General features: G+C 42.7%; 1 protein-coding gene across 2 annotated transcripts in view; it reads right to left on the bottom strand.

Moving 5' to 3' along the window:
- Positions 1-25,482, bottom strand: part of prkar1ab (protein kinase, cAMP-dependent, regulatory, type I, alpha (tissue specific extinguisher 1) b) — a 44,758-nt gene extending 19,276 nt beyond the window's left edge. Inside the window, exons 1-2 of one of the 2 annotated variants that reach the window (XM_060939510.1) lie at positions 25,360-25,482; positions 17,977-18,171 (exon numbers count right to left, since the gene is read on the bottom strand). In XM_060939510.1, the coding sequence (XP_060795493.1) occupies positions 17,977-18,141 (165 nt within the window). In that variant the 5' untranslated portion in view covers positions 18,142-18,171; positions 25,360-25,482. The remainder of the gene's footprint in view (positions 1-17,976; positions 18,172-25,359) is intronic. The other variant, XM_060939509.1, reaches the window with a different exon arrangement.
- Between the last annotated feature and the right edge of the window lie 1,750 nt (positions 25,483-27,232).

Genomic DNA, 27,232 nt, shown 5'->3' with positions numbered 1-27,232 from the left:
TTTCATGGGGCAGGATGGTTTGGAACAGGCCATCTAAAATTGGGATAACGTTTACCCAGGACGGGTATTTGAGGCGGGTCGTCTAGCTTAAGATTGATTAGCGTTGTTACGCATGCCAGTGTTTCCCACAGAAATTTTGGAGACTATGGGGGAGGCGCGGGGGTTGTTTAAAATTGAGTGATATGTTAAATATTAAGTTATTACTGAAAAACTATTGATTAAAAAAAACAGACACTGAGAAATGGTCCTATAAACAACTTTACCAATATAAAAGATTACCAGGACTACAAACATGCAGAAAAATAGGCTTTACTTATCCAAATGCACCTGTTGGTTCAAAAGTTAAAGTGCAGAGAACCTCACAGCACAACATGAAGTTCCCTTAAAATATAATATAAATGCCTCAGCTTTCATGTAAGAAAAAAGCTATTAATACTAGTACTGTGTGCAGGCAGTCTCTCCTGAAGACTAAATTAAACAATAATTATAAACTAATAACATAAATGGCTCAGGCTTCATAGAAGAAAAAAACAATTTGAACAGAATCTCACAGTATGATGCTGAAGCTGCCTAAACAATGGAAAATAAAATACAATTTTGGCAAAAACGTTGGCATCCATTAATTTCTTGTATTAAGTAAAAAAATATGTTGCCAGATACTGCTGACGTTTTACAGCCCAAAATATGTTCAAAACCTTCCAAAATGCACTTAAAACCGCCCAAATTGGGCGGGAAAACGCACAATCTGGCAACACAGGCGGCAGTAATGGCTGCACTCGTGTCGAGGATGTAAACACAGTTGACGCGGCAACGGACATACATGACATAGTGGATGTAATTTACATTCACAACTTTTTTTGCTGTCAGAAATATTTAATATTAAATTTTGTGACTCGACTGACAATAGCCGGCGGCATAACAAGCCATAGCCGGCGATTTGCCGCCGGTGACCGGCTACTTTTGAGACCGCTGATGAACTTCTGGTCATTTATTACCCACCATGCCTAGTTAGCTCAAAAGTTGCAGACTATGTGTTGGTACCTCAAAGAGTGAAAACTACATCGGGGGCAGAGCCCTTTTTTTTTTTTAAATACAAAGCCCCTCAGTTATGGGACAGCCTTCCAAATAGTATTCGGGACTCAGACAAAGTGTTTAAGTCTAGGCTGAAAAACATTTGTTTAGTCAAGCTTTTTATTAGATCTGGAAGATTCTTGGGCATAGAGCTTTAGGTAAACTGGAACGTTTGGATGTTATTTCCCCCTCACTCCCACACGTTCACTTGGGTTTGCTGACGGTAGAGTGGCTGGCCGCTTTATGTCCCAGGGCACCCTCATGTCTGTGTTACAATCTGGCTCTCCCTTATGTTTTCATAGTTACTCTTGCTGGAGTCCCTGCTTGCACTCGGTGCACAATGTACACTGTTCATAACCATTACTTGACAATGTTAGATATGCCCAATCTCTCACCCAAGCGATACATATTACTCCTGAGAGACCAGTGATGCTGACCTCTCCTGCTCTCCAGACCTGCCTCAGGGTTCTCGCTGGCGTTTGTCACGCTCGTCACTGACGAACATAATCCATCAGCGACCAAGATAAAATTACTAGCAGTCGTCACAGTGACGAATGTATTCATCATCATCATCTCATCTCATTATCTGTAGCTGCTTTATCCTGTTCTACAGGGTCGCAGGCAAGCTGGAGTCTATCCCAGCTGACTACGGGCGAAAGGCGGGGTACACCCTGGACAAGTCGCCAGGTCATCACAGGGCTGACACATAGACACAGACAACCATTCACACTCACATTCACACCTACGGTCAATTTAGAGTCACCAGTTAACCTAACCTGCATGTCTTTGGACTGTGGGGGAAACCGGAGCACCCGGAGGAAACCCACGCGGACACGGGGAGAACATGCAAACTCCGCACAGAAAGGCCCTCACCGGCCACGGGGCTCGAACCCGGACCTTCTTGCTGTGAGGCAACAGCGCTAACCACTACACCACCGTGCCGCCCATCATCATCATAAGTCATTTTTTCTAGAAATTCCTCTATTTGCCGAAACCCAACCCCAGTGAAGAAACGACAGGAAGCCAGAGTGTAAACAACGAGCACGTGCTTGTGACCAATAAAAATCAACTACACAAAGACCAAATGGGCACCAAACTTTTGACTAATTGCAGTGAATCTTAATCAGCCTGGTGTGGTGGTGTAACTATCTCTGTGTGAACCGAACAATGGTGCAGTCTAAGGTGACGAAGTTTTTTGGGCGGGTCGAGTTCTTCAAGCACTAAAGATGATTTAAGGGTCGAAACAGCCACAGGGGAGGCACATTCAGAGCCCCGACAGTCTCCTAGCACACCAGACAGTGTCAATAATACAGGGGTTTAAAAAAAAAAAAAAACCCTGCCAAAGTTAAAGTGCTGTCAGCCGGCAAGTGACTAAAGGGCTCGATGTTTCAAGCAGCATGGCGTGTCCAGTTCCTGTAGCTAACACTGTGGCATCGTTAGGTCCCATCACTTGGGGCTATAGCCCCTGGTATTTTCACCCTCAAAAAAAGTAAGAGATTAACAGAAAACAACTGACTTGGAGGTCATCTGGGATTCTGAATGTTGTAATATAATAAAAGTAGCTGAGAATCGGTGTCTCTGTGGTCCTAAAGGAGAGATATGAGTGAGAAATTTTATATATATATATATATATATATATATATATATATATATATATATATAATTAAACTGATTAATTTTACTTGTGATTATTTATCAAGTCAATTGGCACATGCAGGGCGGCACGGTGGTGTAGTGGTTAGCGCTGTCGCCTCACAGCAAGAAGGTCCGGGTTCGAGCCCCGTGGCCGACGAGGGCCTTTCTGTGTGGAGTTTGCATGTTCTCCCCGTGTCCGCGTGGGTTTCCTCCGGGTGCTCCGGTTTCCCCCACAGTCCAAAGACATGCAGGTTAGGTTAACTGGTGACTCTAAATTGACCGTAGGTGTGAATGTGAGTGTGAATGGTTGTCGGTGTCTATGTGTCAGCCCTGTGATGACCTGGCGACTTGTCCAGGGTGTACCCCGCCTTTCACCCAGTCAGCTGGGATAGGATCCAGCTTGCCTGCGACCCTGTAGAACAGGATAAAGCGGCTAGAGATAATGAGATGAGATGAATTGGCACATGCCTCAGTTTCCTGAGACATTATGGGTGTTGATGATAATTTAATATTAAGGAGACAGAAACTGACGTGAACTACATACATTTAAAAACAGCAGTGCAAAAGTCACTAATAAAGATGACATAACCTTTGAATGTGTGTGGGTGATATTTCTTGTAAAGTTAGATACAAGCTCGCCAACCTATCTGTGCCAACCTGGTCTTTTCAATGGACAGAAATGCACCTGGTCTAACTAACGGTATGATGTAAAACGCCGTGTCATTCTGTGTTCGGTTCGTAAATCGACAGGAAATTCGGATTCCTTCACTGTTCGTTGTTCCAAGATTCTTCTTGACTCTGGTTCAATTGTAAATCAAGTGTTGAAGTAAAGGCTAAACAGAGTCCTAATACCTCTTTTGAAGAATCCCCTGCTAAAATAACCTTCAGTAAACTCAAACTAAAGAGGTTTATTTTAGCTCGATGGTGCACAGAGCGCCCAAAATCAATTCTTTCTGAATAGAGAGTCTGGACTGGAGCCCAAATGTTATATGTAATGGAGAGGCCTAGCTGTATCTGTACAAATATTTGAATTGTGCCAGTTTCGTTGGTATAAACCTGTATTAAGTCCACTTTGATACGCCGGGAACTAAGAAAAAAATACAGACTAAGAAAAAAAAAAAAAGTGAGAAATACTTATTTGACTTTATTTTTCAAGGAAAAAAGTGGAGAATATTTTTCAGAACCCAGAGGGAACCCTGCTGTCTGATCTACCCTGATGCTGTACTTCTTACTTCTGGAGTTCTCACCGCATCACTCCTGTGGAAGATTGCTCCATATGGACAGCCTAATGAAGCACTTAGAAGATGGCTTTGGACCATGAATCCTTGACTCGCAAGTGACGTCAAAGTAAAATAGAAACCTGGATGTCGGCCATGTTGGTGGAGATACAAATGCGGGGTCGAGCGACATTTCATACAAAAACAGTCATGCACGCAACGCTCTGTTTTTCCACTGCTTTAAAGGAACAGTCCACCGTACTTCCATAATGAAATATGCTCTTATCTGAATTGAGACGAGCTGCTCCGTACCTCCCCGAGCTTTGCGCGACCTCCCAGTCAGTCAGACGCGCTGTCACTCCTGTTAGCAATGTAGCTAGGCTCAGCATGGCCAATGGTATTTTTTGGGGCTGTAGTTAGATGCGACCAAACTCTTCCGCGTTTTTCCTGTTTACATAGGTTTATATGACCAGTGATATGAAACAAGTTCAGTTACACAAACTGAAACGTAGCGATTTTCTATGCTATGGAAAGTCCGCACTATAATGACAGGCGTACTAACACCTTCTGCGCGCTTTGGCAGCGCATTGATACGGAGCTCAGATATCAATGCACTGCCGAAGCGCGCAGAAGGTGTTAGTACGCCTGTCATTATAGTGCGGACTTTCCATAGCATAGAAAATCGCTACGTTTCAGTTTGTGTAACTGAACTTGTTTCATGTCACTGGTCATATAAACCTATGTAAACAGGAAAAACGCGGAAGAGTTTGGTCGCATCTAACTACAGCCCCAAAAAATACCATTGGCCATACTGAGCCTAGCTACATTGCTAACAGGAGTGACAGCGCGTCTGACTGACTGGGAGGTCGCGCAATGCTCGGACAGGTACGGAGCAGCTCGTCTCAATTCAGATAAGAGCATATTTCATTATGGAAGTACGGTGGACTGTTCCTTTAAGCGTTCTTTTAGCTCTGCCATATCTTTGTGCTGTACATGGTTGTGGTCACAACAGTACTTGTGACCATGGCACGTTCGGATTTTTTAAGAATTCCGTCCGTGATTCGGGAAGAGGGCGAAGAAACTGAGGCTTAGTACGGAGAGGAGACGAGCACGACTGAACAACATCAGCAGGGCTGATCTAACAGAGACTAAAACCAAAACAGCTCGTGTTTGCAGTAATCGTTTTATCTCCGGTGAGATTCAAAAGCTTTCTCGATAACATCATGGAAGAATTTTATTTCGTGTTGATAGAATTTTCTATAAAATGAGCGTTCTCTTGTCGTGGTCCACTCGGTCATTGTTATTTTAACATGTGTATTACCACTTCGCTTCTAGGAGCGCCAGCAAAATTACACGATAGAAACAATCCAGACTGGGAACCCGCTCAGAAAATGGGCTATGTTTCATCCAAGGTCGGATTTGATTCTTCGGCAGCCAAACCAGATAGAACGCGATATCTGGGTACTCGATGGTCAGTAGAAGCGTCTTATCTTTAGAAAAGTCAGACTTTTTAAAAAGAATATGGGTCAAACCCACACATATCCATCTTCTCTTTGTATCGAATCTTCGCTCGAGCGTTCAAATCGTAGTAATAGTGAGAAAATTCAGTATTGTTTACAGACATGCTTTCAGCGGCTGCCGTCCGAGTTGCTTTGTATATCCACCATCATGGGGCCATCCTTTAAAAAAAAAAAAATCCGTTTCCTGTCCACCAGGTGAGCAAAAAAATTTTCAGTCAGGAGGGAGGGATTTTTTTTTTATGGATGGATAAGAAATCGCAATGCTGTGTTTGCTTTTTCTTTCAGTATTTTTTTTATTACAAAAGCAGACATTTAATAAAATGACAGTTTAATCAACTGAAACTTGTACAAAAACTTTAAGTTAGCATTTTAAATGCTGACTGCAGCATTTGCAAAACTTTTACAAAGGTACTTAAAATGTCCGACACACGGACTTTTTGTAGTTCTAAATCGAGCGTTAGGCCTAGTTCGGATGAAATTACACTATTAAAATGATCACTGAATGATTTGTTTTTCTGAATCTTTACTATTTTGTTGTTCGCTAGAATACCATTTTGCGATTTCACACTTAAGCAAATGTTTGAAAACTCAGCATCTCCTTCCTTTATGGTGGCTGCCATTTTTTTGTGCCGCACGGCGCATGCGCAGAGCTGATTCAATTCTATATTCTGTGCGGAATGCAGGGCTTTCCACAAGCGCCGGCTGCCGGCCGTACAGCCGACTACACAATTAAGTCCAGCCGGCTACTTTAATGACTATTATTTTTGTAGCCTACAGGCTCTAAATATTAATTATCAATTTTAATAAAATTAAATGGTTTATCTAACGGACTGACAATAATGTCAAACTGAACCGCACTCATTTAAGTTGTGATTCGCGCTGTTTGTACCGATAATAACCACAAATTCCCCGCCGACTTCGTTGATCAAGGGAGAGTAACTCATCTGCGGCCCCGACATGCGGTGTGTGCGCGCACTCAGCGGAGGCAGTAGTGTGTCGGAGGGAACAGAAGCAGAGATAACGCTTATTTTGTCTCCGGTAAACCAGTCTTCTCTCGTTCAATTACGTGCTGGCATCAAAAGACACCGCTGGTTGTAAATGAAACCAAACTGAGTGGTTGGAGTGTATTTGCATACACAAATGGAGAAATGTTCACTGAGTGTGTAATTGTGTAGCCACCACTGCAGACCGTTGTCGTTGTTAATTCATAGCATGCTCAGCTGCGTGAATGTGTCATGCACCGAAAATAAGAGATTTACAAGCCAGGAACGCCTCATGATGCAATACGCAAGAAAAGAAAGAAGATTTACTGCCATTTTACTTTGTATTTGAGTAAAGTGAATAAATAAATGGTCTGTGGAAAATATATTTAATCCTGGGAACTGCGTGCACAGGAGTTTATTTTGTGTTTACTCCCCCCGGCTGGCTACTTATTTGTCATGGCTGGCTAGTATGAGCCTTAGTGGAAAGCCCTGGGAATGCGGAAATGTCAAGTTCGATTTTAGATTTACGAACCCGAAAAAAACGTTGAAAAACTGGCGTTAAAAAAAAAATTTCAACCGCACAAACGGCACTCACCCGGCCGGTGGACCGGAAACAGAACATTTTTTAATAATGGCATGGTGGACGTTCATGACGCAGCACATTTTGATCACGTGGCTGTAAGTCATCTATACAAACAGTTTTGCTGCAATGGCTTAGGATTACAATTACCATGATAACTTTTGGACTGTACTGTAGTTGTCATGAACAGCTCTGAACTTAGGTCTTGATTAGTGATAACTTCAAATGAAATAGATATCCTGTTAAAACTATAATGAATATCCGGGTTACGAAAATGCACTTTTTGTCCATATAGGACACAGTTAGAGAGCATATACAGCTATATACGCATGTATATAGTCTTTCTTTACCACGTCACCTTCGGCTTGCTCATTTGGGAAAAATTTAAATGTTTCAAATTGCTATTTTTCTGTAAAGTTGCTTTGCGACAATGTGTACTGTTAAAAGCGCTATATAAATAAAATTGACTTGACTTTTGTTAGCTATGGCCCCAAGTTTTTAAAATGAAAGAAATGGGTCCTGCTTCTAAAATGTCTAACATTAAAATATTTTAGTAGCCAGCAATTATGTTCTTACTGGTTGCATAATGAAATATTTGTGATAATGTGAGAGAATTATCTAAATGTTACTCTCTCAAATGTCAGCTTATTAGACAAGTAGACAGAAGGGGTGTTCACACGGCACATATTTGCACCGATGTATTTTGTTGCGATATATCTTACACCGGTGTAAATTTTGTGGAGCGTTCACACGTCACAAACCTGCTTACTAGAGAGAAGCGTGTTAGCACCGGTGCAGCCCCACTTGCGTTCACACGGCAGTTTTTGCGACCGTGCTATAAGATAGTAATAATGCGGAAATGAAATATGCGCATGCATGAAAATGTACTTCCTTTTCCCAGTTGTCATGGCATCACCAAGCGCCGGGAAAACAACGTGGATGAAGACACCAGTGTTGCCAGATACTGCTGACGTTTTCCAGCCCAAAATATGTTCAAATCCGCCAAAATGCACTTAAAAGCGCCCAATCTGGCAACACTGGAAGACACGCAGTTCTGTTGTTGTTGATATTGGCCATTTTGGAAGCGCAAAATACCAGGATGCAAATTATGCAATGCTCGTATGTAATCAACTCTCCTCACGCGTAGCGAGTCTACCCCGGTAGCGTTCAGACGTCCCATTTTATATCGGTGCTGCCCCGCAAACTAGCATTTACTCCGGAGTAAATTTCTTAAACCACCTCCCGAGCAGGGTTAGATTTGCACCGGTTTAAGCAGCTTTCAGGGGCTACACCGGTATAACTTTGTACCGTGTGAACGCTCTACCGGGGCAGCCCCGGTGCTACACTGGAGTAAAAGTTGCCGTGTGAACACCCCTAGAGAGCAGAAAGAGGAGAGTAGAGAAAAAAAAATGACTAAGAGTGATTCCACGCTTATGGGTACTGAAATAGGGACATGAACTTATTTTTAAAAATTCACCTAAAACCATTTCTTTTTTTTACCATCAGGTCACAAAACATGTAATCTTTAATGAATGATATGTTAAAAGATAACTTTAATTTTCTGAGATGTAATAAAAACATATTTATATGCCAAAGTCAGAACGTAACAGAAGTGTTGTGGACATATATATTCTCAATTTTAACAATGTAGAATTACTTTTTGAAACATAGGAAGGTGATGTTTTAGCAAATATAATTAATAAACATGTGTAGTAGAATAAACATACACATTCTTTCAATAAGATTAACATGGTATATAGCTAGATTGTAATTAATCTGTAACAGACGCGAGACGGACAATCGTAACAGAAGTAATGTAACAGACATCATTTTGGAACTCATAGGCTTGACTTTGGCATATGTTTTTATTACATCTCAGAAAATTAAAGTTATCTTTTAACATATCATTCATTAAAGATTACATGTTTTGTGACCTGATGGTAAAAAAAGAAATGGTTTTAGGTGAATAAGTTCATGTCCCCATTTCAGTACCCATAAGCGTGGAATCACTCATAAAATAAAAAGTAAAAAAAATTAATTATTAATAACATATCTACAAATAATGCATTTATACTAGAGCTGGGAAAAATTACAGTAATAGCCATATCATGATAAATTAATCTCACAGTCCACCCGTCTTCTCTCAGTTATTGCTGGATCACTTCATAACATTTTTATAAATGCAAATATTTTTGATTTGACCTTAAACTGAATCTTTAAATTGATCAAATGCTTTTTAAAATGACAGAATTGGATTTTCTCCCCTCCTCCTTTTCAGTGTTAATTGTTTTTGCTGACAAATATTCAAACTCTATTTTGTCTTCAAGAATCCTGATAATTGATTTTTATGGATATTAATAAGTAATTTTTAAAAATATGAAATAAAAGGTGATGCTGTGTCACTTTATTTCAATTTTTTTAAATTACCTATTGATTTTCACTCTGACTTCCAGGTACAACAAAACCCTTCACCCCACAGCTGCTGGAAAAAAAAAAATCCTCGAGGAAACAATGGAGTCGTCTTCTCAACTACCAGTTCCTTCCCTGTTTATGGAGTGACGTCAAATCAACACGGCCATGCACACGGTCAACAGTGTAAATTTTCCCTCCTCTACTTTTAAATTGGCGTAAAGCAGTATTGGCTTTCGATCCGTTAAGACACACACAATGTTTGGTTAAATCTATTACACTGGCCATACTAATCACTGTTTTGAAGAGGTACCCAACATTAGGAGTTATCACTAATGTTAGCTAGCTAGCTTTTTGCGAACGGTACTTGCTATAGGCCAGTTCAGCTTAAGCGAGGTCGAGTTCGCGCGCATGCGCACACTATAGCAGAAACAAGAAATGGTGGTCAGTTGCTGTGTTGTAGGACGCACAAACCGATTTGTGAAAGGAGGTGATATAAAGTTCTTTCGCTTTCCCTGCGGGAAAAGGCATCGACAGCTATGGATTAGAGCACTGAACAGGAAGAATTGTGTACCTTAGGTTTTGTACGTAAAGTGCCCATTTTGTAAGTGGTTGGCCAGGCTTTGTGAACCCAGAAGACATTGACTATTAACTTACCCCTTTTCCACCAAATCAGTTCCAGGGCTGGTTCGGGGCCAGTGCTGGTTCACAACTCGTTCAACTTGCGAGCCAGCTGAGAACCAGTTTGCTTTTCCATAGCTCGCGGTGCTAAGGGGAGCCACGTCATTACGTCGCTGTATACGTCAGTTACGTCGCTGCGTTTGCATAAACCTTGGCGCGAATATCAAAGCAACAACAACACGGAGAATAAGAAGAAGCAACAACAATAATGGATGACTTCGCGTTTGTGCAGCTGCTGCTTCTCGGCGCTTAAAAATGGCGACCTTTCACGGTCTTGCGATTGTTGTTGGTCTTAACAACTCCCCCCCCCCCCCCCCCCCCGCTGACGTAAGCGGTTCTTTCCTCTGGCCCAGCAAAGAGTTGGTGGTAGCCTGGAACCGGTTTTTCTGGCCCCAGAGCCAGTTCTTTGTCAGTGGAAACAGAAAACCCAGTTCCAAACTAAGCACTGGCCCCGAACCAGCCCTGGAACTGCTTTGGTGGAAAAGGGGCATATGTGCCTTCAGTATTGACTTACAAAGAAAAATCTGTCACCCCATTGCAGGAAAAGAGATCTGAAAGCGCAACTAGATGACATATAGTGAAGGTAAGCTCCTACTGTCACTGTTTAAAACATTTCAGAGGACACGATTAAATCGGAGAGCTGATAATCAACATGGGTAGTCTTCATTGTTGTCGTTTCTTTTCATGTATACACGTAATGAGGTATTAGCCATGTAGTGTTCTTGTTATCAGAAAATGAGGTCACTTTTTCCTCCTTTACTCTCCACAGTGTCTTTTCACTGATGATAAACCTCCCCCACAAATTTATGTACCGGTATTTATAGGTTAACACGGGGACTAACCTCACTACACGCCAGCTCTTGGATGTCATTTTCATCAAAGTGTTTAATGCCACTTGCTGTTCCAGCCACTGTTTTCCACAATGTGGTCATATACGTGAACAAATTTCACTGGGGGAATGTAACTGGTTTGGCTTGTAGCTGACATCTTCGAATCTCTCGGATGAGTGAACAAAACTTGAGGTACGAGATCGCTTGTCTCTCGCCGACAGGTGTTTGTTTACATGTTGAAGCAGCCATGCTGTCTACCTTCCGCCGTACAAGCTGGCTAGTGCGCCTACGCAGCACAATTCTCGCGATTTCTCAGCCTTAGACCAAAAGGGTCTATTGTCCACTGGTAAGCTTGCTGCTAACGCTATTCACTATTATCCACTGTCGCTGGTGTACTGCAATTTCGGTCCAAACTGTTACATGAACGAGTAATAGAAGAGTACCAACAGCCAGTTGAGCCTGTAACTGTGAAAGTGCCATTAAAGTAGCTTTTTATGAACTTTACATACTCTGACAGGCAGCACGGTGGTGTAGTGGTTAGCACTGTCGCCTCACAGCAAGAAGGTCCGGGTTCGAGCCCCGTGGCCGGCGAGGGCCTTTCTGTGTGGAGTTTGCATGTTCTCCCCGTGTCCGCGTGGGTTTCCTCCGGGTGCTCCGGTTTCCCCCACAGTCCAAAGACATGCAGGTTAGGTTAACTGGTGACTCTAAATTGACCGTAGGTGTGAATGTGAGTGTGAATGGTTATCTGTGTCTGTGTGTCAGCCCTGTGATGACCTGGCGACTTGTCCAGGGTGTACCCCGCCTTTCGCCCGTAGTCAGCTGGGATAGGCTCCAGCTTGCCTGCGACCCTGTAGAACAGGATAAAGCGGCTACAAATGATGAGATGAGACATACTCTGACAAAACAAACAAATGACACACTTTCATGAAGGTGTCCATGTTTTTCCCCCCAGTTCAAACATCCTGCATTAGGAAATAATAATAATAATAATAATAATAATAATATCTTGCAGATTACCATGAATGCAGTATAATGGCCTGTGTGACAAATGCTAGAAAACAAGGACACAATTAACCAGTAGCTATGTGTGAATAAATGGGGTGAAGAAGCGGGAGAGAAAGCCTTTTTCCTTCAATTATCTTTTATATCGTGAATATAAAAAAAATTAAAAGCAAAACAATGTTCATGTCAATAAAATAAAGCCAATGGAGCACAGATTTTCTCATGGAAACAGTGTTTAGGGACAGTTTTATAGATTAAACTGTATCTTAAAAATTAATTACATTTTTAAATAGCCTGCCCGTTAAAAAAGCTTGGACACTGCCTTTGATGGAATCTTCACAACAGGCAATAATCGTAAAAATAATTGAGGATTGTTTGTGCTTCCATTCGTAGGATTAATTTTCTAAGCATTTATAAGATTTTATAGGCATGAGACTATAAAATCTGAGCAGATTTTTTATTTGGGGCGGCACGGTGGTGCAGTATGTTAGCACTGACTTCTTGGATTGGCTCCAGCTTCCCCCATGACCCTGATAGATAATGGATCAGGGTTTCTGCAGGCTTGAACAAGTTCAATTTAAGACTTTTTAAGACCTTTTTAAGACCACAACAGGTTAAATTTAAGACTTATGCCGCACAAAAAAAATAAAGAAAATTGGGAGAGCCTGAATTACTTTCAAAATAACAAAATTTATCATCATTCACCAATGAACTCATTACATCCCGAGGGTGCGCCCTTGCATTAATGAGGAACTCAGACCCCGTCCACACGTAGCCGGGTATCTGCTAAATCGAAGATATTTTTCTACGTTTTGGCCTGTCATCCACATGAAAACACATCAAAAACGAATATTTAAAAAAACTCCGGGCAAAGTGAAGATTTTTGAAAACTCCGTGTATGCCTTTTCGTGTAGACAGAGATAACCGGAGGTTTGCGTTTTAGAACGTCACAATCTGCGCCAAAAAAATGACAACAAATCTGCCCTGACGTCAAACGTGCGACCTTTGTTTACTGCAGAAGCCAGATTAAGCATGGACTTAAGCTAGCCGCACACCACGGCGATCCACGCGGTACCGAACCGACCCATTTCAGAGCCGACTCCCGACAGGGCACGCACATATCCCCCGACTGTTGACGAGTGCAGTCGCGATTGAAGCGACACGTGACAACTTAATAGCTTTGTGATTGGCTATTGGATATAGTTACTGTTAAATCCAACACTTGAAGATGCTACAGGCTGAATTACAAATGACACAACATGGAATATGTAGCGCACTATCTAGGCTGCATGAGCTATTATTCCCAACCTTAAATAGTGCACTTATATAGGGGAGTTAAAGCGACTTGGAATTCAGCCACACAACTTGAGCAGAGTGGCTTTCCAGCCCACTGTGTCTATGGATAAAGCTTCAGTCTATGGAATTACAGTATATACCTGCATTAGGTGCTACCAACACGTATTTCTCGCGCTAGAAATTGTGTTTAATGATGTCACGTGTTATATGCGAAAGATATGATTGGCTATTGCTAGCGACTCTCGCCGATCAGTCTGGCTCCCGATTAGTTTTTCGAATCGGCTGTGAGATGAGTCGGTACCATCGAAAACTAGTCTTTACGCCTGACTCGCGACTTCAGTTGGCTCGGTACGCTGAAAATCGGCGTAGTGTGCGGCTAGCTAAAGAGTAATGGATCGGAGTAGTGCCTTGAAAGCGTTAATTATTGTGCAGGTGCTTAATTTTAGAAGCCCAACTACTGCTCCAAGAGCACAGGCGATGTGATTAGGGGGTAGGATTTGGGGAAATAGCCATCTACAGGTTTGGAATGCTTATGAATGTGATTGAAAACGCAGATGTTCGGTTATGTGTGGAAGGGATTTTTTTCGAAGACGAGGTGGTGTGGATAAAACATTTTTATAAACGGAGGGGGGGAAAATGTTCGGTTTTAAAAATACCCGGCTACGTGTGTACATGGCATAAGTTGCAGTGGAGCCAAAGACATCCCGCAAATCACTTGAGGATGAGGCATTCGATTCCGTACGGTTTGTGTTGTAACGTGACAGTTTGCATGGAGTTAGCTGATACACCGTCTTGAGATGTGCTTGGACCTGACAACGGTGAACAAAATTGAGTGATGGCATGCGATTGTTGCAGACTTTTATGGGCAGCCTGGTGCTTCTCCGCTTCCGCGTGCGATTCCGGTGCCTTTACACCCAGGGTGCTGAGTTTGAGTGTTCTTTTGCATAATGTGCAGTACGCCTCAAACGGATTGTTGGGTACACGTTTTAACCAGTCTACGAAATCATTGCGTTCAAGCCAGCAGTCGTTAAACTTGCATTTGCCCATTTTGCTACAAAATGTGACAATCTCCCTCGCTTCTTTTAGGCTCTACTGTCCAAATGCGCGCGTACCATGCCCTGCGCATCACCATGCCAACCGGGCTAGACGCCGGATTCCACTGTGTCTCATTTGTAGTTTGCAGCGTAGCCTACTGATACTAAGTAGGCCTAGCCTATATGACTAATTATGAATATCACCAACGCATTTAACAAAAAAAAGCAAATGGGGTAAATGGACGTAAGGATTTAAGACTTCACAAAATTACGTTTAAGACCTACAATGCAAAATATGCTCGTATTTTAGACTTTTTAAGGCCTTAAATTAGGATTATCAAATTTTAGACTTAAGACTCCGCGGAAACCCTGTGGATGGATGGATGGATAGTGCCCTCCACGATTACTGCTTCCCCCGTAAAGATTAGTAAAAAGGGTTAGGAAAAAAAAATCCGCCTTTTGGTGAAGTTGCAACTTTTAATTGAAATAAGTTTATTCAGAGAAAAACAAATCCCTCATCAAGAAATTATTATTTAACAATGACAAAAAAAAGCCGTGCAACTATTATTGGCGCTCCTGGAAATTATAGTATGAATGTAACTGAAGCATGTTTCCCATTTAAACTGGGCAGTATTTTTGAGTTGACTGGAGTGTGTAGGAACTTTCAAGCTGTAATCCAGGACTTCTATGGAATCAATTTTGTGCCAAAATGTTCATACAATACTTTTTAAATATCAAACAAAAACGACAAATCAAAATACACAAAAAGAAAAAAAAAAGTAAATTTTTTTTAGACTGGCAAACAAATTATTCGTGTAATCGTGCAAAATATCAGTCTATTACTCTTCAGAAACCTTTTATTTTTGTTCCGCGTCTTTCTCAGTTTTGTTTGACGTAATTTATTTTGGTTGCGATTCCAGCTTTCTCGTTTGCGCTCCCTGACTTTTTGCTTGCAGTTTTGGCACAAACTTGACGTGTGGGTGGGCTGTCCAGGAATGCATTCCCATTGGCTAACTTGTGTTTGACTGACAGCTACGCTCAGCCATTTCCTACTCGGATTCTGGCGGACTGTTTGACGAGTGACCGATCCATTGACGGTAAACAAGGATCGAGTGGACTTCAGTGGCGACTATGATACTGAATTAATTCAACAAAGTGTAAATTCAATATCATAGTCGCCACTGAAGTCCACTCGATCCTTGTTTACCGTCAATGGATCGGTCACTCGTCAAACAGTCCGCCAGAATCCGAGTAGGAAATGGCTGAGCGTAGCTGTCAGTCAAACACAAGTTAGCCAATGGGAATGCATTCCTGGACAGCCCACCCACACGTGAAGTTTGTGCCAAAACTGCAAGCAAAAAGTCAGGGAGCGCAAACGAGAAAGCTGGAATCGCAAGCAAAATAAATTACGTCAAACAAAACTGAGAAAGACGCGGAACAAAAATAAAAGGTTTCTGAAGAGTAATAGACTGATATTTTGCACGATTACATGAATAATTTGTTTGCCAGTCTAAAAAATTTTTTCTTCTTTTTCTGTATTTTGATTTGTCGTTTTTGTTTGATATTTCAAAAGTATTGTATGAACATTTTGGCACAAAATTGATTCCATAGACTTCCTGATTAACTGGGGAACAAATATGAGGCGACACAGAGGCCAAATTCACTCAACATCAACATGGGAAAGATAAGTGTGTTGATCTTCATACGTCAGGGAATGGCTATTTTAAAAAAAAAAAAGAAAAGCTACTCACCTGAAAAATTTCCATTTCTACTGTTAGGGCAATAATAATAATAAAAATAATAAAAGTGGACACCAACTGGAACTGTTACAAACTCACCTGGAAAAGGATGCAAGTTTATTTTGCCCCCACGTACAAAAAGTCCCCAAGGCTCACTGTTCGCAAATTAGAAGAAAATGTAAAATCTTGTGGTTTCCAAGTCTCCAAAACCACCATCAGACTCCACCTCCATGCCAACAGATTATTTAGAGAAAGTGTGCCAGAAAAAAGCCTTTTCTGTCAGTTAACCACAAACGTAAGCACCGGAAGTTATGAAACAGTACAACAAAATTTGACTGGAACTGTGTTCTCTGTTCTGATGGAATAAAAATGGAGCTTTTCGGCAATAAACACTTGTGGTGGGTTTGGTGTAAAAAGAAAATGGCTGTAATGAAAAGAACCCGATCCCAACTGTAAAATATGGTGGAGGTTCTGTGATGTTTTGAGGCTGTTTGTCCTCCAAAAGGCCGTGGAAACCTCGTCAGGGTACACGGCATCACGGACTCTATGAAATACCAGGACATTTTAAATCAGAATCTGTCTGCTTCTGCCAGGAAACTAAAACTGGGTCGTCACTGGAGCTTCCAGCAGGACAATGATCTGAAGCATTTGTTTAACTCGAGACAAGCACAGAATCAAGCTTCCGTCCTGGCCATCTCAGTCCCCTGACCTGAAGAGGAGAGAGCACAAGAGATGGCCGAGGACCCTGGATGATCTGGAGAGATTGTGTAAAGAGGAACGGTCTCAGATGTCCTGCTCTGTATCACCAGCCTTATGAAATGTTATCGGAGAACCTCGGTGCTGTTTTATTGGCAAAAGGAGGGTGTATAAAGTTAAATGCAAGGGCAAGGATGCTGATAATAGTGTTGAAAATAATTATTTCTTGACGCGGGATGTGTTTTTCTTTGAATAAATTTCAATTAAAAGGTTGGATTTCTCTCATTTTTTCAGCGTTAAGGCCTCTGCATGCTCTTGCGACAAGGCTTTCGCAGACAGCTTTTCGCAGACAGTTGTAATTTATCGTTGAGCGGGGAGTAATAGGCGTGCGCGATGTTATTCGCCGGCACAACGCAAGGGGGCGTGAAGTCGCTAGGAGTAGTTGGTGGGTGTGGTTAGTGGAGTGTTTATCCTCCAGTTACTTATAATGACTAGAACTTTTTTTTTTTATAATGACTAGAACTGGAGTCGTATAGATGTACGTACTTCCTCAATCAACCGCTCTTCATGCTGCTCCATCTTCGCTCGTGGTTTTAAAAATGCCGGTCGTGGGGGCGTCGTGGCTCAGGTGGATAAGGCGCCATACCATAAATCCGGGCGACCCGGGTTCGATTCCAGCCCGAGGTCATTTCTCGATCCCTCCCCGTCTCTCTCTCTCTCCCGCTCATTTCCTGTCTCTACACTGTCCTATCCAATAAAGGTGCAAAAAGCCCAAAAAATATCTTTAAAAAAAAAAAAATGGCGGTCGTGAAAACAAACCAAACCGGGAAAGTAGGGAAGCGGAAGTGCATGTACAGCGGATGTAGAGTGGACCAATCAGAGCCCTCTTGTCTGCGACGCTGTCTGCGAGGCTTCTGCGGTGGTCACAATTTTTGGGAGGTGCGCGCAGAGCGTCTGCGAAGGTGGGGGGGGCTACGCAGACACTGTCTGCGACGCTATCTGCGAGGACTGGGTTGTCAGCATAAATTGGCCTTGAGATGAAGCGACTTCACCGAAAGGTGGATTTTTTTTTTTTTTACGACTAATCTTTACGGGAGGAGTAACCGTGAACCGTGGAGGACACTAAATGCGAGTAGGCGGATCATGGGGGGGGGATAATCGTGGAGGACACTGTAATTGCGAGTAGAAAGGTGAAATACGAGTAGGCAGATCTTTACAGGGGAGGGATAATCGTGGAGGACACTGTAATTGCGAGTAGAAAGGCGAAATGCGAGTAGGCAGACCTTTTCAAGTCTCTCGAAGTATTCTCGGAGGAAAGCCATGGGCCTCTCAGGCCGCGCCGTGCACAGCTGCACAATGCAGTCTTTCAGCAGCTGCTGGATGTTGTGCTTCTGCACATAGAGCTCGCACTCGCGCAGGCTCCTCTCCTCTTCACTGCTGGATGCCATTCTGACCAAGCTCTCGTCAGACCTTCTGATCTACAGGCACAAAAAAAAAAAAAAAAAAGCCAGTTAAGTGCAGGTGGAAGAAAACACAGCAAGAAAATACGAGCGCAACGATGAAAACAAAGCGGGTGAATACCTTACAAAAACGACACAACGTCAATTTGCACGAAGACACAGCTAACAGACGTAATGTCTGCTTAGTTCATAACGAGGTCACCGAAAGTCACGTGCATCTTACAGACCACCTTACTGTGCATGCGTCACTGCAAAGTAACCTGTGGGACTGTTTAGTGTTGCAACAAATATTTTAGAAATCAGATACTTTCACAACTTGAACGAAAAACATCTAACTTTTATGGACAGGATGGCCTCGCTGCCAGACTGTGTTCTACTTTCTAACACGGTGTGCTGCCAGGAAAATATTTCCCTTATAACATCCAGATGGTTTTATCGCCTGATCACACTCAGCTGGCTCGATCCAGCTTACTGAACTTTGAATAAAATCAAGACGGTCGATATGAGAACATCGGAAGGTTGTGACGTCTTTAAAAATTCATTAACGTTCAATTGTTTTTAGAGCTTTTCTCCAAAGCGATAATTAAACGTCAATAACGGGTGCAATCCCGCCACAGTCCTGCTACCGTGCTCCAGCACCAGACGTTACTAAAAACACACAACGTGACAAGGTTAAAGGTGTTGATTTGAACATTTTCGCATGATTTAGGAGAAGGCTCGTCACAAATTCAATCTCAAACATGAAGTTACAAACATTCCAAACTGTTAATTCGGATTGAACCTCCTGGAGATTTAGCGTAACTGCTTTCTACTATTTTCTGTCAGTCATTCATTCAGAAAACGTTTTAGAAATGGTCACACAATATTTGAGGATTTTTTTTTTCATAGAATAATTTACAATAAATAATAGATATTATTTAAAGTGACTAATGTCTCAGGTCATGACTAATGTCATGACCTATGGTCATGAGCTTTGGGTAATGACAGAAAGAACAAGATCGCGGATACAAGCGGCTGAAATGAGTTTCCTTCGCAGGGTGGCTGGGCGCTCCCTTAGAGATAGGGTGAGAAGCACAGTCACTCGGGAGGAGCTCGGAGTAGAGCCGCTGCTCCTCCACATCGAGAGGAACCAGATGAGGTGGCTCGGGCATCTTTTTCGAATGCCTCCTGGACGCCTCCCTGGGGAGGTGTTCCAGGCATGTCCCCCCGGGAAGAGGCCCCGGGGAAGACCCAGGACACGCTGGAGGGACTATGTCTCTCGGCTGGCCTGGGAACGCCTCGGTGTTCTTCCCGAGGAGCTGGCCGAGGTGTCTGGGGAAAGGGAAGTTTGGGCTTCCATGCTTAGACTGCTGCCTCCGCGACCCGGTCCCGGATAAGCGGAAGACGACGAGACGAGACTAATGTCTCTAAACCACACAATCGTAATGTTGAGTGACCATGTGTTTTCGAACCATAGCTGATCCAAGAGTCCATAAATGAACATAAAATCAATAAGATCAGCCGATTTTCACCCGGAAGATCCCGAAGGGGTGCGTGACGTCACACGTGTAACAATCCAGGCATTAACTTCATTCCTGCGCGCAGCAGTGGTTAGACCAGTCTTGATATGGAATCACGTTTTAGACAGAATTCTGATAGTGACTGGGATTCTTATATGTCGGACGAAGGAGCAGATGATTATCAAGGATATTCCGGAGTAAATGGTTATCCTTTCAAGCCCCCAAGATAAGAAACGGATGCCAGTTCACGACAGTCCCGCTCACCGCCGATAGCGCACCACCAGCCAGAGAGAACTGGAAACACAGACTGGTTTGTGGATTTTTATTCTAAGCCGGCCGCTGCAAGATACAGAGAAAATATTTACATGTGCCTCAATAAATATAGAAATATAATCTTTAAAACATACACGTAATTTTTACAGTGTAATTATTGAAAGAAAATATGAAGTGGGTGATAACTGGTCAATCGACGAACTGTCCAAATGTCAGATCAAATGTCATTTATTAAATCAATGGGTTTCTTTTTTGCTCCAGTAATTCCCATGTGGTCGTTCTGGTGGTGGTGATCACTTGATGAATCAGATTTATTATTAGTAGGCGACACGAAATCTGCCCGCTTCGTTTGCACAAACCTCACCCACTGTAGTGTCATTTCTCGGAAATTCGTGAATGGAATGTCCTGTTGTATATGGATTTGAACATCCAAACCCAACGCAACGCTTTCACATCGTTATTTTTGTAAGAGTGCAACAACAATATCCAATTTCAGCGAGTAAACAAGCACGGAGTCAGATGAACGGAAAGGACCCAGATAACCAGAGTTCCACGCGTGACATCATGCAAGATTAGCCTTCAGGCAAGGCTGCCTTTTTCCAGGATCCAGAAGCTGAGATTTATCAATAGTTTTGTGTTTGATGATAAAATAAATAATTTATATTTTTCCCCCACTTTATTAATTAATTTTGGTCGTTACTAATGTATATTCATTTTAAAGCATTAGAAATCAGGCATTACATACATTTGAACAATTATTTCCCAAAGGCGAAGTGAATATTGGTGAATAACAGATTACGTCGAGGTTATTATTCACCAATATTCACTGGGCCTGAGGCGGGTAATTGTTTTCGTATAAATACACAGGTGATTGAAATTTTAAAATATATATATTTTTTAAATAATCTTCAAAAGCAGCATGCAAATGTAATAAAGGTACGGCGCAGACTTGTTGCTTATCTACGCCGACTCACATAAAATACTTTGTTTTGAAATCGATAAAATAAAATCACAACACCTTACCTTTGAATAGTTTTAGCCCAAACTTCGTAGCATCTTTAGTGCTTTTAGGAACAGCATTTTCTTTCATTTGTAATCCTTCCTTACTTACGGTGATGAAGCGATTGGCTGCCATTTTGCCGAGTCGCTCGAGATGACTATCGAGAGATAATCTGAATCTCTTGACCAATCGATCGTGTGCGATTTTCTATAAATCACCTGCGTATTTATATTAAACTTGCTGTATTTTCATCTTGAATTTTTGACTTACCAGGTTTGCAGAGGGGTAGGAGAGTATAGTGTGATCAGGAAACCTCAATTTGCTTCACATAATTGTACAGGATGTCTTTGTGTTCTGTAGCGTTACAGGTTCCCTTCACTGGAACTAAAGGGTCTAAACATATTCCAGCATGACAATGCCTCTGTGCACAAAGTGAGCTCTAGGAAGCTCAGACATGGTGTGTTAAGGTTGACGTTGAAGAACTCGAGTGTCCTGCACAGAGCCCTGACCTCAACCCCACTGAACACCTTTGGGATGGACTGGAACACCGACTGCACCCCAGACCTCCTCACCTTACATCAGTGCCTGATCTCATGAAAGCTCTTCTGGCTGAATGAACACAAATCCCCAAAGCCACGCCCCAAAATCTAGTGGAAAGCCTTCCCAGAAGAATGGAGCTTATTATAATAATCTAGAATGGGATTTTCAAATAGCACATATGGGTTTGATGGTCAGGTGTCCACAAGCTTTTGGCCACATGTTGCATTTTCAGGTTATTCAGGTGCATTTCAGTGTCTGTTTAGTTTTCTCAGCCATCATGGCACGATATAGTTTAGCAGGACTGAGTTTTGGTTTTGTGCATCTGTTGATGTCTAGGCTTCAGAGATCCACTGCAGCAAAATTTTACAACCCCGATTCCAAAAAAGTTGGGACAAAGTGCAGGCTGGCCAGTTCAGTACCCGGACCCTTCTTCTACGCAGCCATGATGCTGTAATTGATGCAGTATGTGGTTTGGCATTGTCATGTTGGAAAACGCAAGGTCTTCCCTGAAAGAGCCGTCGTCTGGATGGGAGCATATGTTGCTCTAGAACCTGGATATACCTTTCAGCATTGATGGTGTCTTTCCAGATGTATAAGCTGCCCATGACACACACACTAATGCAACCCCATACCATCAGAGATGCAGGCTTCTGAACTGAGCGCTGATAACAACTTGGGTCGTCCTTCTCCTCTTTAGTCCGAAAGACACGGTGTCCCTGATTTCCATAAAGAACTTCCAATTTTGATTCGTCTGACCACAGAACAGTTTTCCACTTTGCCACAGTCCATTTTAAATGAGCCTTGGCCCAGAGAAGACGTCTGCGCTTCTGGATCATGTTTAGATACGGCTTCTTCTTTGAACTATAGAGATTTAGCTGGCAACGGCGGATGGCACGGTGAATTGTGTTCACAGATAATGTTCTCTGGAAATATTCCTGAGCCCATTTTGTGATTTCCAATACAGAAGCATGACTGTATGTGATGCAGTGCCGTCTAAGGGCCCGAAGATCACGGGCGCCCAGTATGGTTTTCTGGCCTTGACCCTTACGCACAGAGATTCTTCCAGATTCTCTGAATCTTTTGATGATATTATGCACTGTAGATGATGATATGTTCAAACTCTTTGCAATTTTACACCGTCGAACTCCTTTCTGATATTGTTCCACTATTTGTCGGCGCAGAATTGGGGGATTGGTGATCCTCTTCCCATCTTTACTTCTGAGAGCCGCTGCCACTCCAAGATGCTCTTTTTATACCCAGTCATGTTAATGACCTATTGCCAATTGACCTAATGAGTTGCAATTTGGTCCTCCAGTTGTTCCTTTTTTGTACCTTTAACTTTTCCAGCCTCTTATTGCCCCTGTCCCAACTTTGAGATGTGTTGCTGTCATGAAATTTCAAATGAGCCAATATTTGGCATGAAATTTCAAAATGTCTCACTTTCGACATTTGATATGTTGTCTATGTTCTATTGTGAATACAATATCAGTTTTTGAGATTTGTAAATTATTGCATTCCATTTTTATTTACAATTTGTTCTTTGTCCCAACTTTTTTGGAATCGGGGTTGTATAACATTGAACACGCTCTGTAACTGTTGAGATGGTCTTTGATTTGCTTTTTCAGAATCTGTGTCTAATTCATTAATAGCTAACACGCTACTAGAGCTGCAGCTATTGGATATACAGTATTAGTATAAATACGCAAGTGATCGTAGGGAAACGCACACACTGGTCGAGAGATTCGGAGTATTTCTCGATAATCAAGCAACTTGGCGGCCAATCACTTCGTCACCGTAAGGGAGAAAGAATCACAAATGATGAAAGAAAACGCTGTTCCTAAAAGCACTAAAGATGCTATGAAGTTTGGGCTAAAACTATTCAAAGGGAAGGTGGGACTGGGATTTATTTTATTGATTTCAAAACAAAGTATTTTATGCAAGTCCACAGAGATAAGGGACAAGTCTGTGCCACACCATTATTACATTTACATGCTGCTTTTGAAGTTTGAAATAAATTATTTTTATTTATTTTTAAAATAAATCACCTGTGTATTTATACGAAAACAATTACCCGCCTCAGGCTCAGTGAATGATTATTCACCTCACCTTTGGCGAACAATTGTTAAATAAATGACAAACAAACCAGAGATCAATATACCGTTACATTATGTTATGCTTGATGGATGGCAGGATTACCTCGTGGGCTTACTCTATAACTTTTCATACTAAATTGTGTTGTAATTGTGTAACATAAACATGACCTGATTTACAATATACAAAGCCAGTAGTTATATTTTTATCCACATTTATATTTATATAAAAGGTGAAAGTTAGTTAATAGGTTCGGTGTCCGGTGGTTTAGCCCCAAGTACATTAGCCCCATGATTAAATGTGAATAAAGTTGATCAAGCAGGCTCTAGGGAGGTCGCTCAGCCACGGGCGCAGGCCCGAGCTCAGCCACGGGCGCAGGCCCGAGCTCAGCCACGGGCGCAGGCCCGAGCTCAGCCACGGGCGCAGGCCCGAGCTCAGCCACGGGCGCAGGCCCGAGCTCAGCCACGGGCGCAGGCCCGAGCTCAGCCACGGGCGCAGGCCCGAGCTCAGCCACGGGCGCAGGCCCGAGCTCAGCCACGGGCGCAGGCCCGAGCTCAGCCACGGGCGCAGGCCCGAGCTCAGCCACGGGCGCAGGCCCGAGCTCAGCCACGGGCGCAGGCCCGAGCTCAGCCACGGGCGCAGGCCCGAGCTCAGCCACGGGCGCAGGCCCGAGCTCAGCCACGGGCGCAGGCCCGAGCTCAGCCACGGGCGCAGGCCCGAGCTCAGCCACGGGCGCAGGCCCGAGCTCAGCCACGGGCGCAGGCCCGAGCTCAGCCACGGGCGCAGGCCCGAGCTCAGCCACGGGCGCAGGCCCGAGCTCAGCCACGGGCGCAGGCCCGAGCTCAGCCACGGGCGCAGGCCCGAGCTCAGCCACGGGCGCAGGCCCGAGCTCAGCCACGGGCGCAGGCCCGAGCTCAGCCACGGGCGCAGGCTCTAGAAGGACCATAGACGCAGGCTCGAGAATGATCAATCAGAGAAGCATGTTCTAGGGTGATCATTCGAGAACATGCATCTCTTACTGATCATTCTAGATTTAAAGAGAACAGAGCTTTTTAAAGGAAAGTCTGAACTTGAAGTTTTTGACTGGACTTTTCATTTGACTTCTGTAAACTAGAAGTAGCTCAAGAAACTCTGATTAGCTCCCTGGATCAAATCAAGGGTTTGCATATTTAAATCTCTGCAGAGCAGTTTCAGAGCGCATTGTAAAGAGGGGACCGTCGTTCTAAGAAACACATTCCGGGAGGAATAAACCACTGGGGGGGAAACCACCGTAAACCAAGGTGGAAATAAGTAATAGACAAATATAAGGGACCAGCTGACAGTCATCTTCTCCTGGTTTAGGAATACATCACAGCTTCTCACTTTACACACACAAAAAAAAAAGACAGACGGAAACTTGAACATGTTGCACGAGATTTAGTTTAACATCCTGTTCTTGGAGGAATCAGAACATATACAATACACACTTTAATACAGTGTTTGGCCCACAGAAGCGACGCCATCTTTTTATTTGTCTCATAAACAAGACAGACTGGCCGAATCCCAAACAGCTCCCGATTGGACAGTAGTGCACTCAACGTGTTGCAGATCCTATTATTATTATTATTATTATTACTGTTTCACACCCTGCGTTAGTGCATTCCCATCAGAAGTGGGCAGCGATTTGGGAAGCAGCCACAATCACACTCACTGCACAGGTTAGCAGTTAGCCATTCAGCTACCTGAACACAGGTTAGTTCAACCTCAGTTTACTGCAACACCGACACTAAACTGGAACAACAAAAAGCCAACACCCAACCTTACCAAACTAAAGTCCTTTTACCTCGGATTTTTGCGTCTTATTATTTTCTCTTCAACTGTCGAACGGTTTCTCTGCTGCACCGGAAATGGCCGAAACCAATCCAACACTGCCATTGACGTCAATTCGCCTCTTTGACACGGAAGCTGTAACCATTGGCAACCTTAAAGTGAGCGCTGCACCTTTTTTAACTATATCTAAATCATTTTTTTCTATACCGTTCAAAAGTTCGGGGTCAGCCAGACAATTTTGTGTTTTCCATGAAAAGTCACTTTTATTTCCCACCATAAGTTGTAAAATGAATAGAAAATATAGTCAAGACCTTTTTCTGGCCATTTTGAGCATTTAATCGACCCCACAAATGTGATGCTCCAGAAACTCAATCTGCTCAAAGGAAGGTCAGTTTTATAGCTTCTCTAAAGAGCTCAACTGTTTTCAGCTGTGCTAACATGATTGTACAAGGGTTTTCTAATCATCCATTAGCCTTCTGAGGCAATGAGCAAACACATTGTACCATTAGAACACTGGAGTGAGAGTTGCTGGAAATGGGCCTCTATACACCTATGGAGATATTGCACCAAAAACCAGACATTTGCAGCTAGAATAGTCATTTACCACATTAGCAATGTATAGAGTGGATTTCTGATTAGTTTAAAGTGATCTTCGTTGAAAAGAACAGTGCTTTTCTTTCAAAAATAAGGACATTTCAAAGTGACCCCAAACTTTTGACCGGTAGTGTATTGATAAATGTTTTTTAATGGAGTCATAAAAAAGGAGTGCCATAAAAACATAAATCAACAAAAGAATAACCAAATACATGTTGAAAATAAATAAACAAATAAAAACGAGGCAGTGGCACGACCCACTACGCTACACAGCCACTTATTTACATGGAAGGAAATAACTAGTCATTTTAAATGAGAAAATAATGTAAGGGAAACGGAACACTGCAGGAGCGACATTAAAGAAAAGACTAAAACTGTAAAAGAATAAATAAAGGCCAGTGTACAAAGAGAGGAAAAAAATCCTCTCCATCTATCTCAATTCAAACTACTACAACACTCACACTGTGCAGAACAGGAGTCGCTGTATACAGGAAGTGACGACTCAGCCTGGGCAGGAAGACCCGCCCACTACTTATTGATTGACAGTTTGGCCCCTCGAGCAAACGAAAAAGCAACAGGGAAAAATAAAGAGCAATAAGTACAAGCGTTTATTTTGTTATTCTTTTGCAGATTTAGTCTTTTTTAAATGACATTCCTATGATTTCATAGTTTTTAATTAAAATAAATTAAAAAAAAGAATAAGAAAATAAATGCATTTCTTTATTGCTTTTTCTTTTTTCCATATTGCTTGCCTTTTTTTTTTTTTGCAGGGCCAAAAAAGCGACTGCTTAGCATACTGGATATACAGTAGTCATCGCCTCTGACATCAGCTTGCATTCTTTTATTTATTATTTTATTTCTGCATTTATTTTCCTATTTTTAATTTTTTTTCTTATTCTTTTATGGGTTTTTTTCTGGGGGGAGGGGCATATCATGAATATACCAATACTCATCTCATCTCATTATCTCTAGCCGCTTTATCCTGTTCTACAGGGTCGCAGGCAAGCTGGAGCCTATCCCAGCTGACTATGGGCGAAAGGCGGGGTACACCCTGGACAAGTCGCCAGGTCATCACAGGGCTGACACATAGACACAGACAACCATTCACACTCACATTCACACCTACGCTCAATTTAGAGTCACCAGTTAACCTAACCTGCATGTCTTTGGACTGTGGGGGAAACCGGAGCACCCGGAGGAAACCCACGCGGACACGGGGAGAACATGCAAACTCCGCACAGAAAGGCCTTCATCGGCCACGGGGCTCGAACCC

Source organism: Neoarius graeffei, chromosome 14 (assembly GCF_027579695.1).
Source record: "Neoarius graeffei isolate fNeoGra1 chromosome 14, fNeoGra1.pri, whole genome shotgun sequence".
NCBI classification, from domain to species: domain Eukaryota; kingdom Metazoa; phylum Chordata; class Actinopteri; order Siluriformes; family Ariidae; genus Neoarius; species Neoarius graeffei.
The sequence above is the reverse complement of the archived record's forward strand: the minus strand, read 5'-3'. Positions and strand labels throughout refer to the sequence as shown.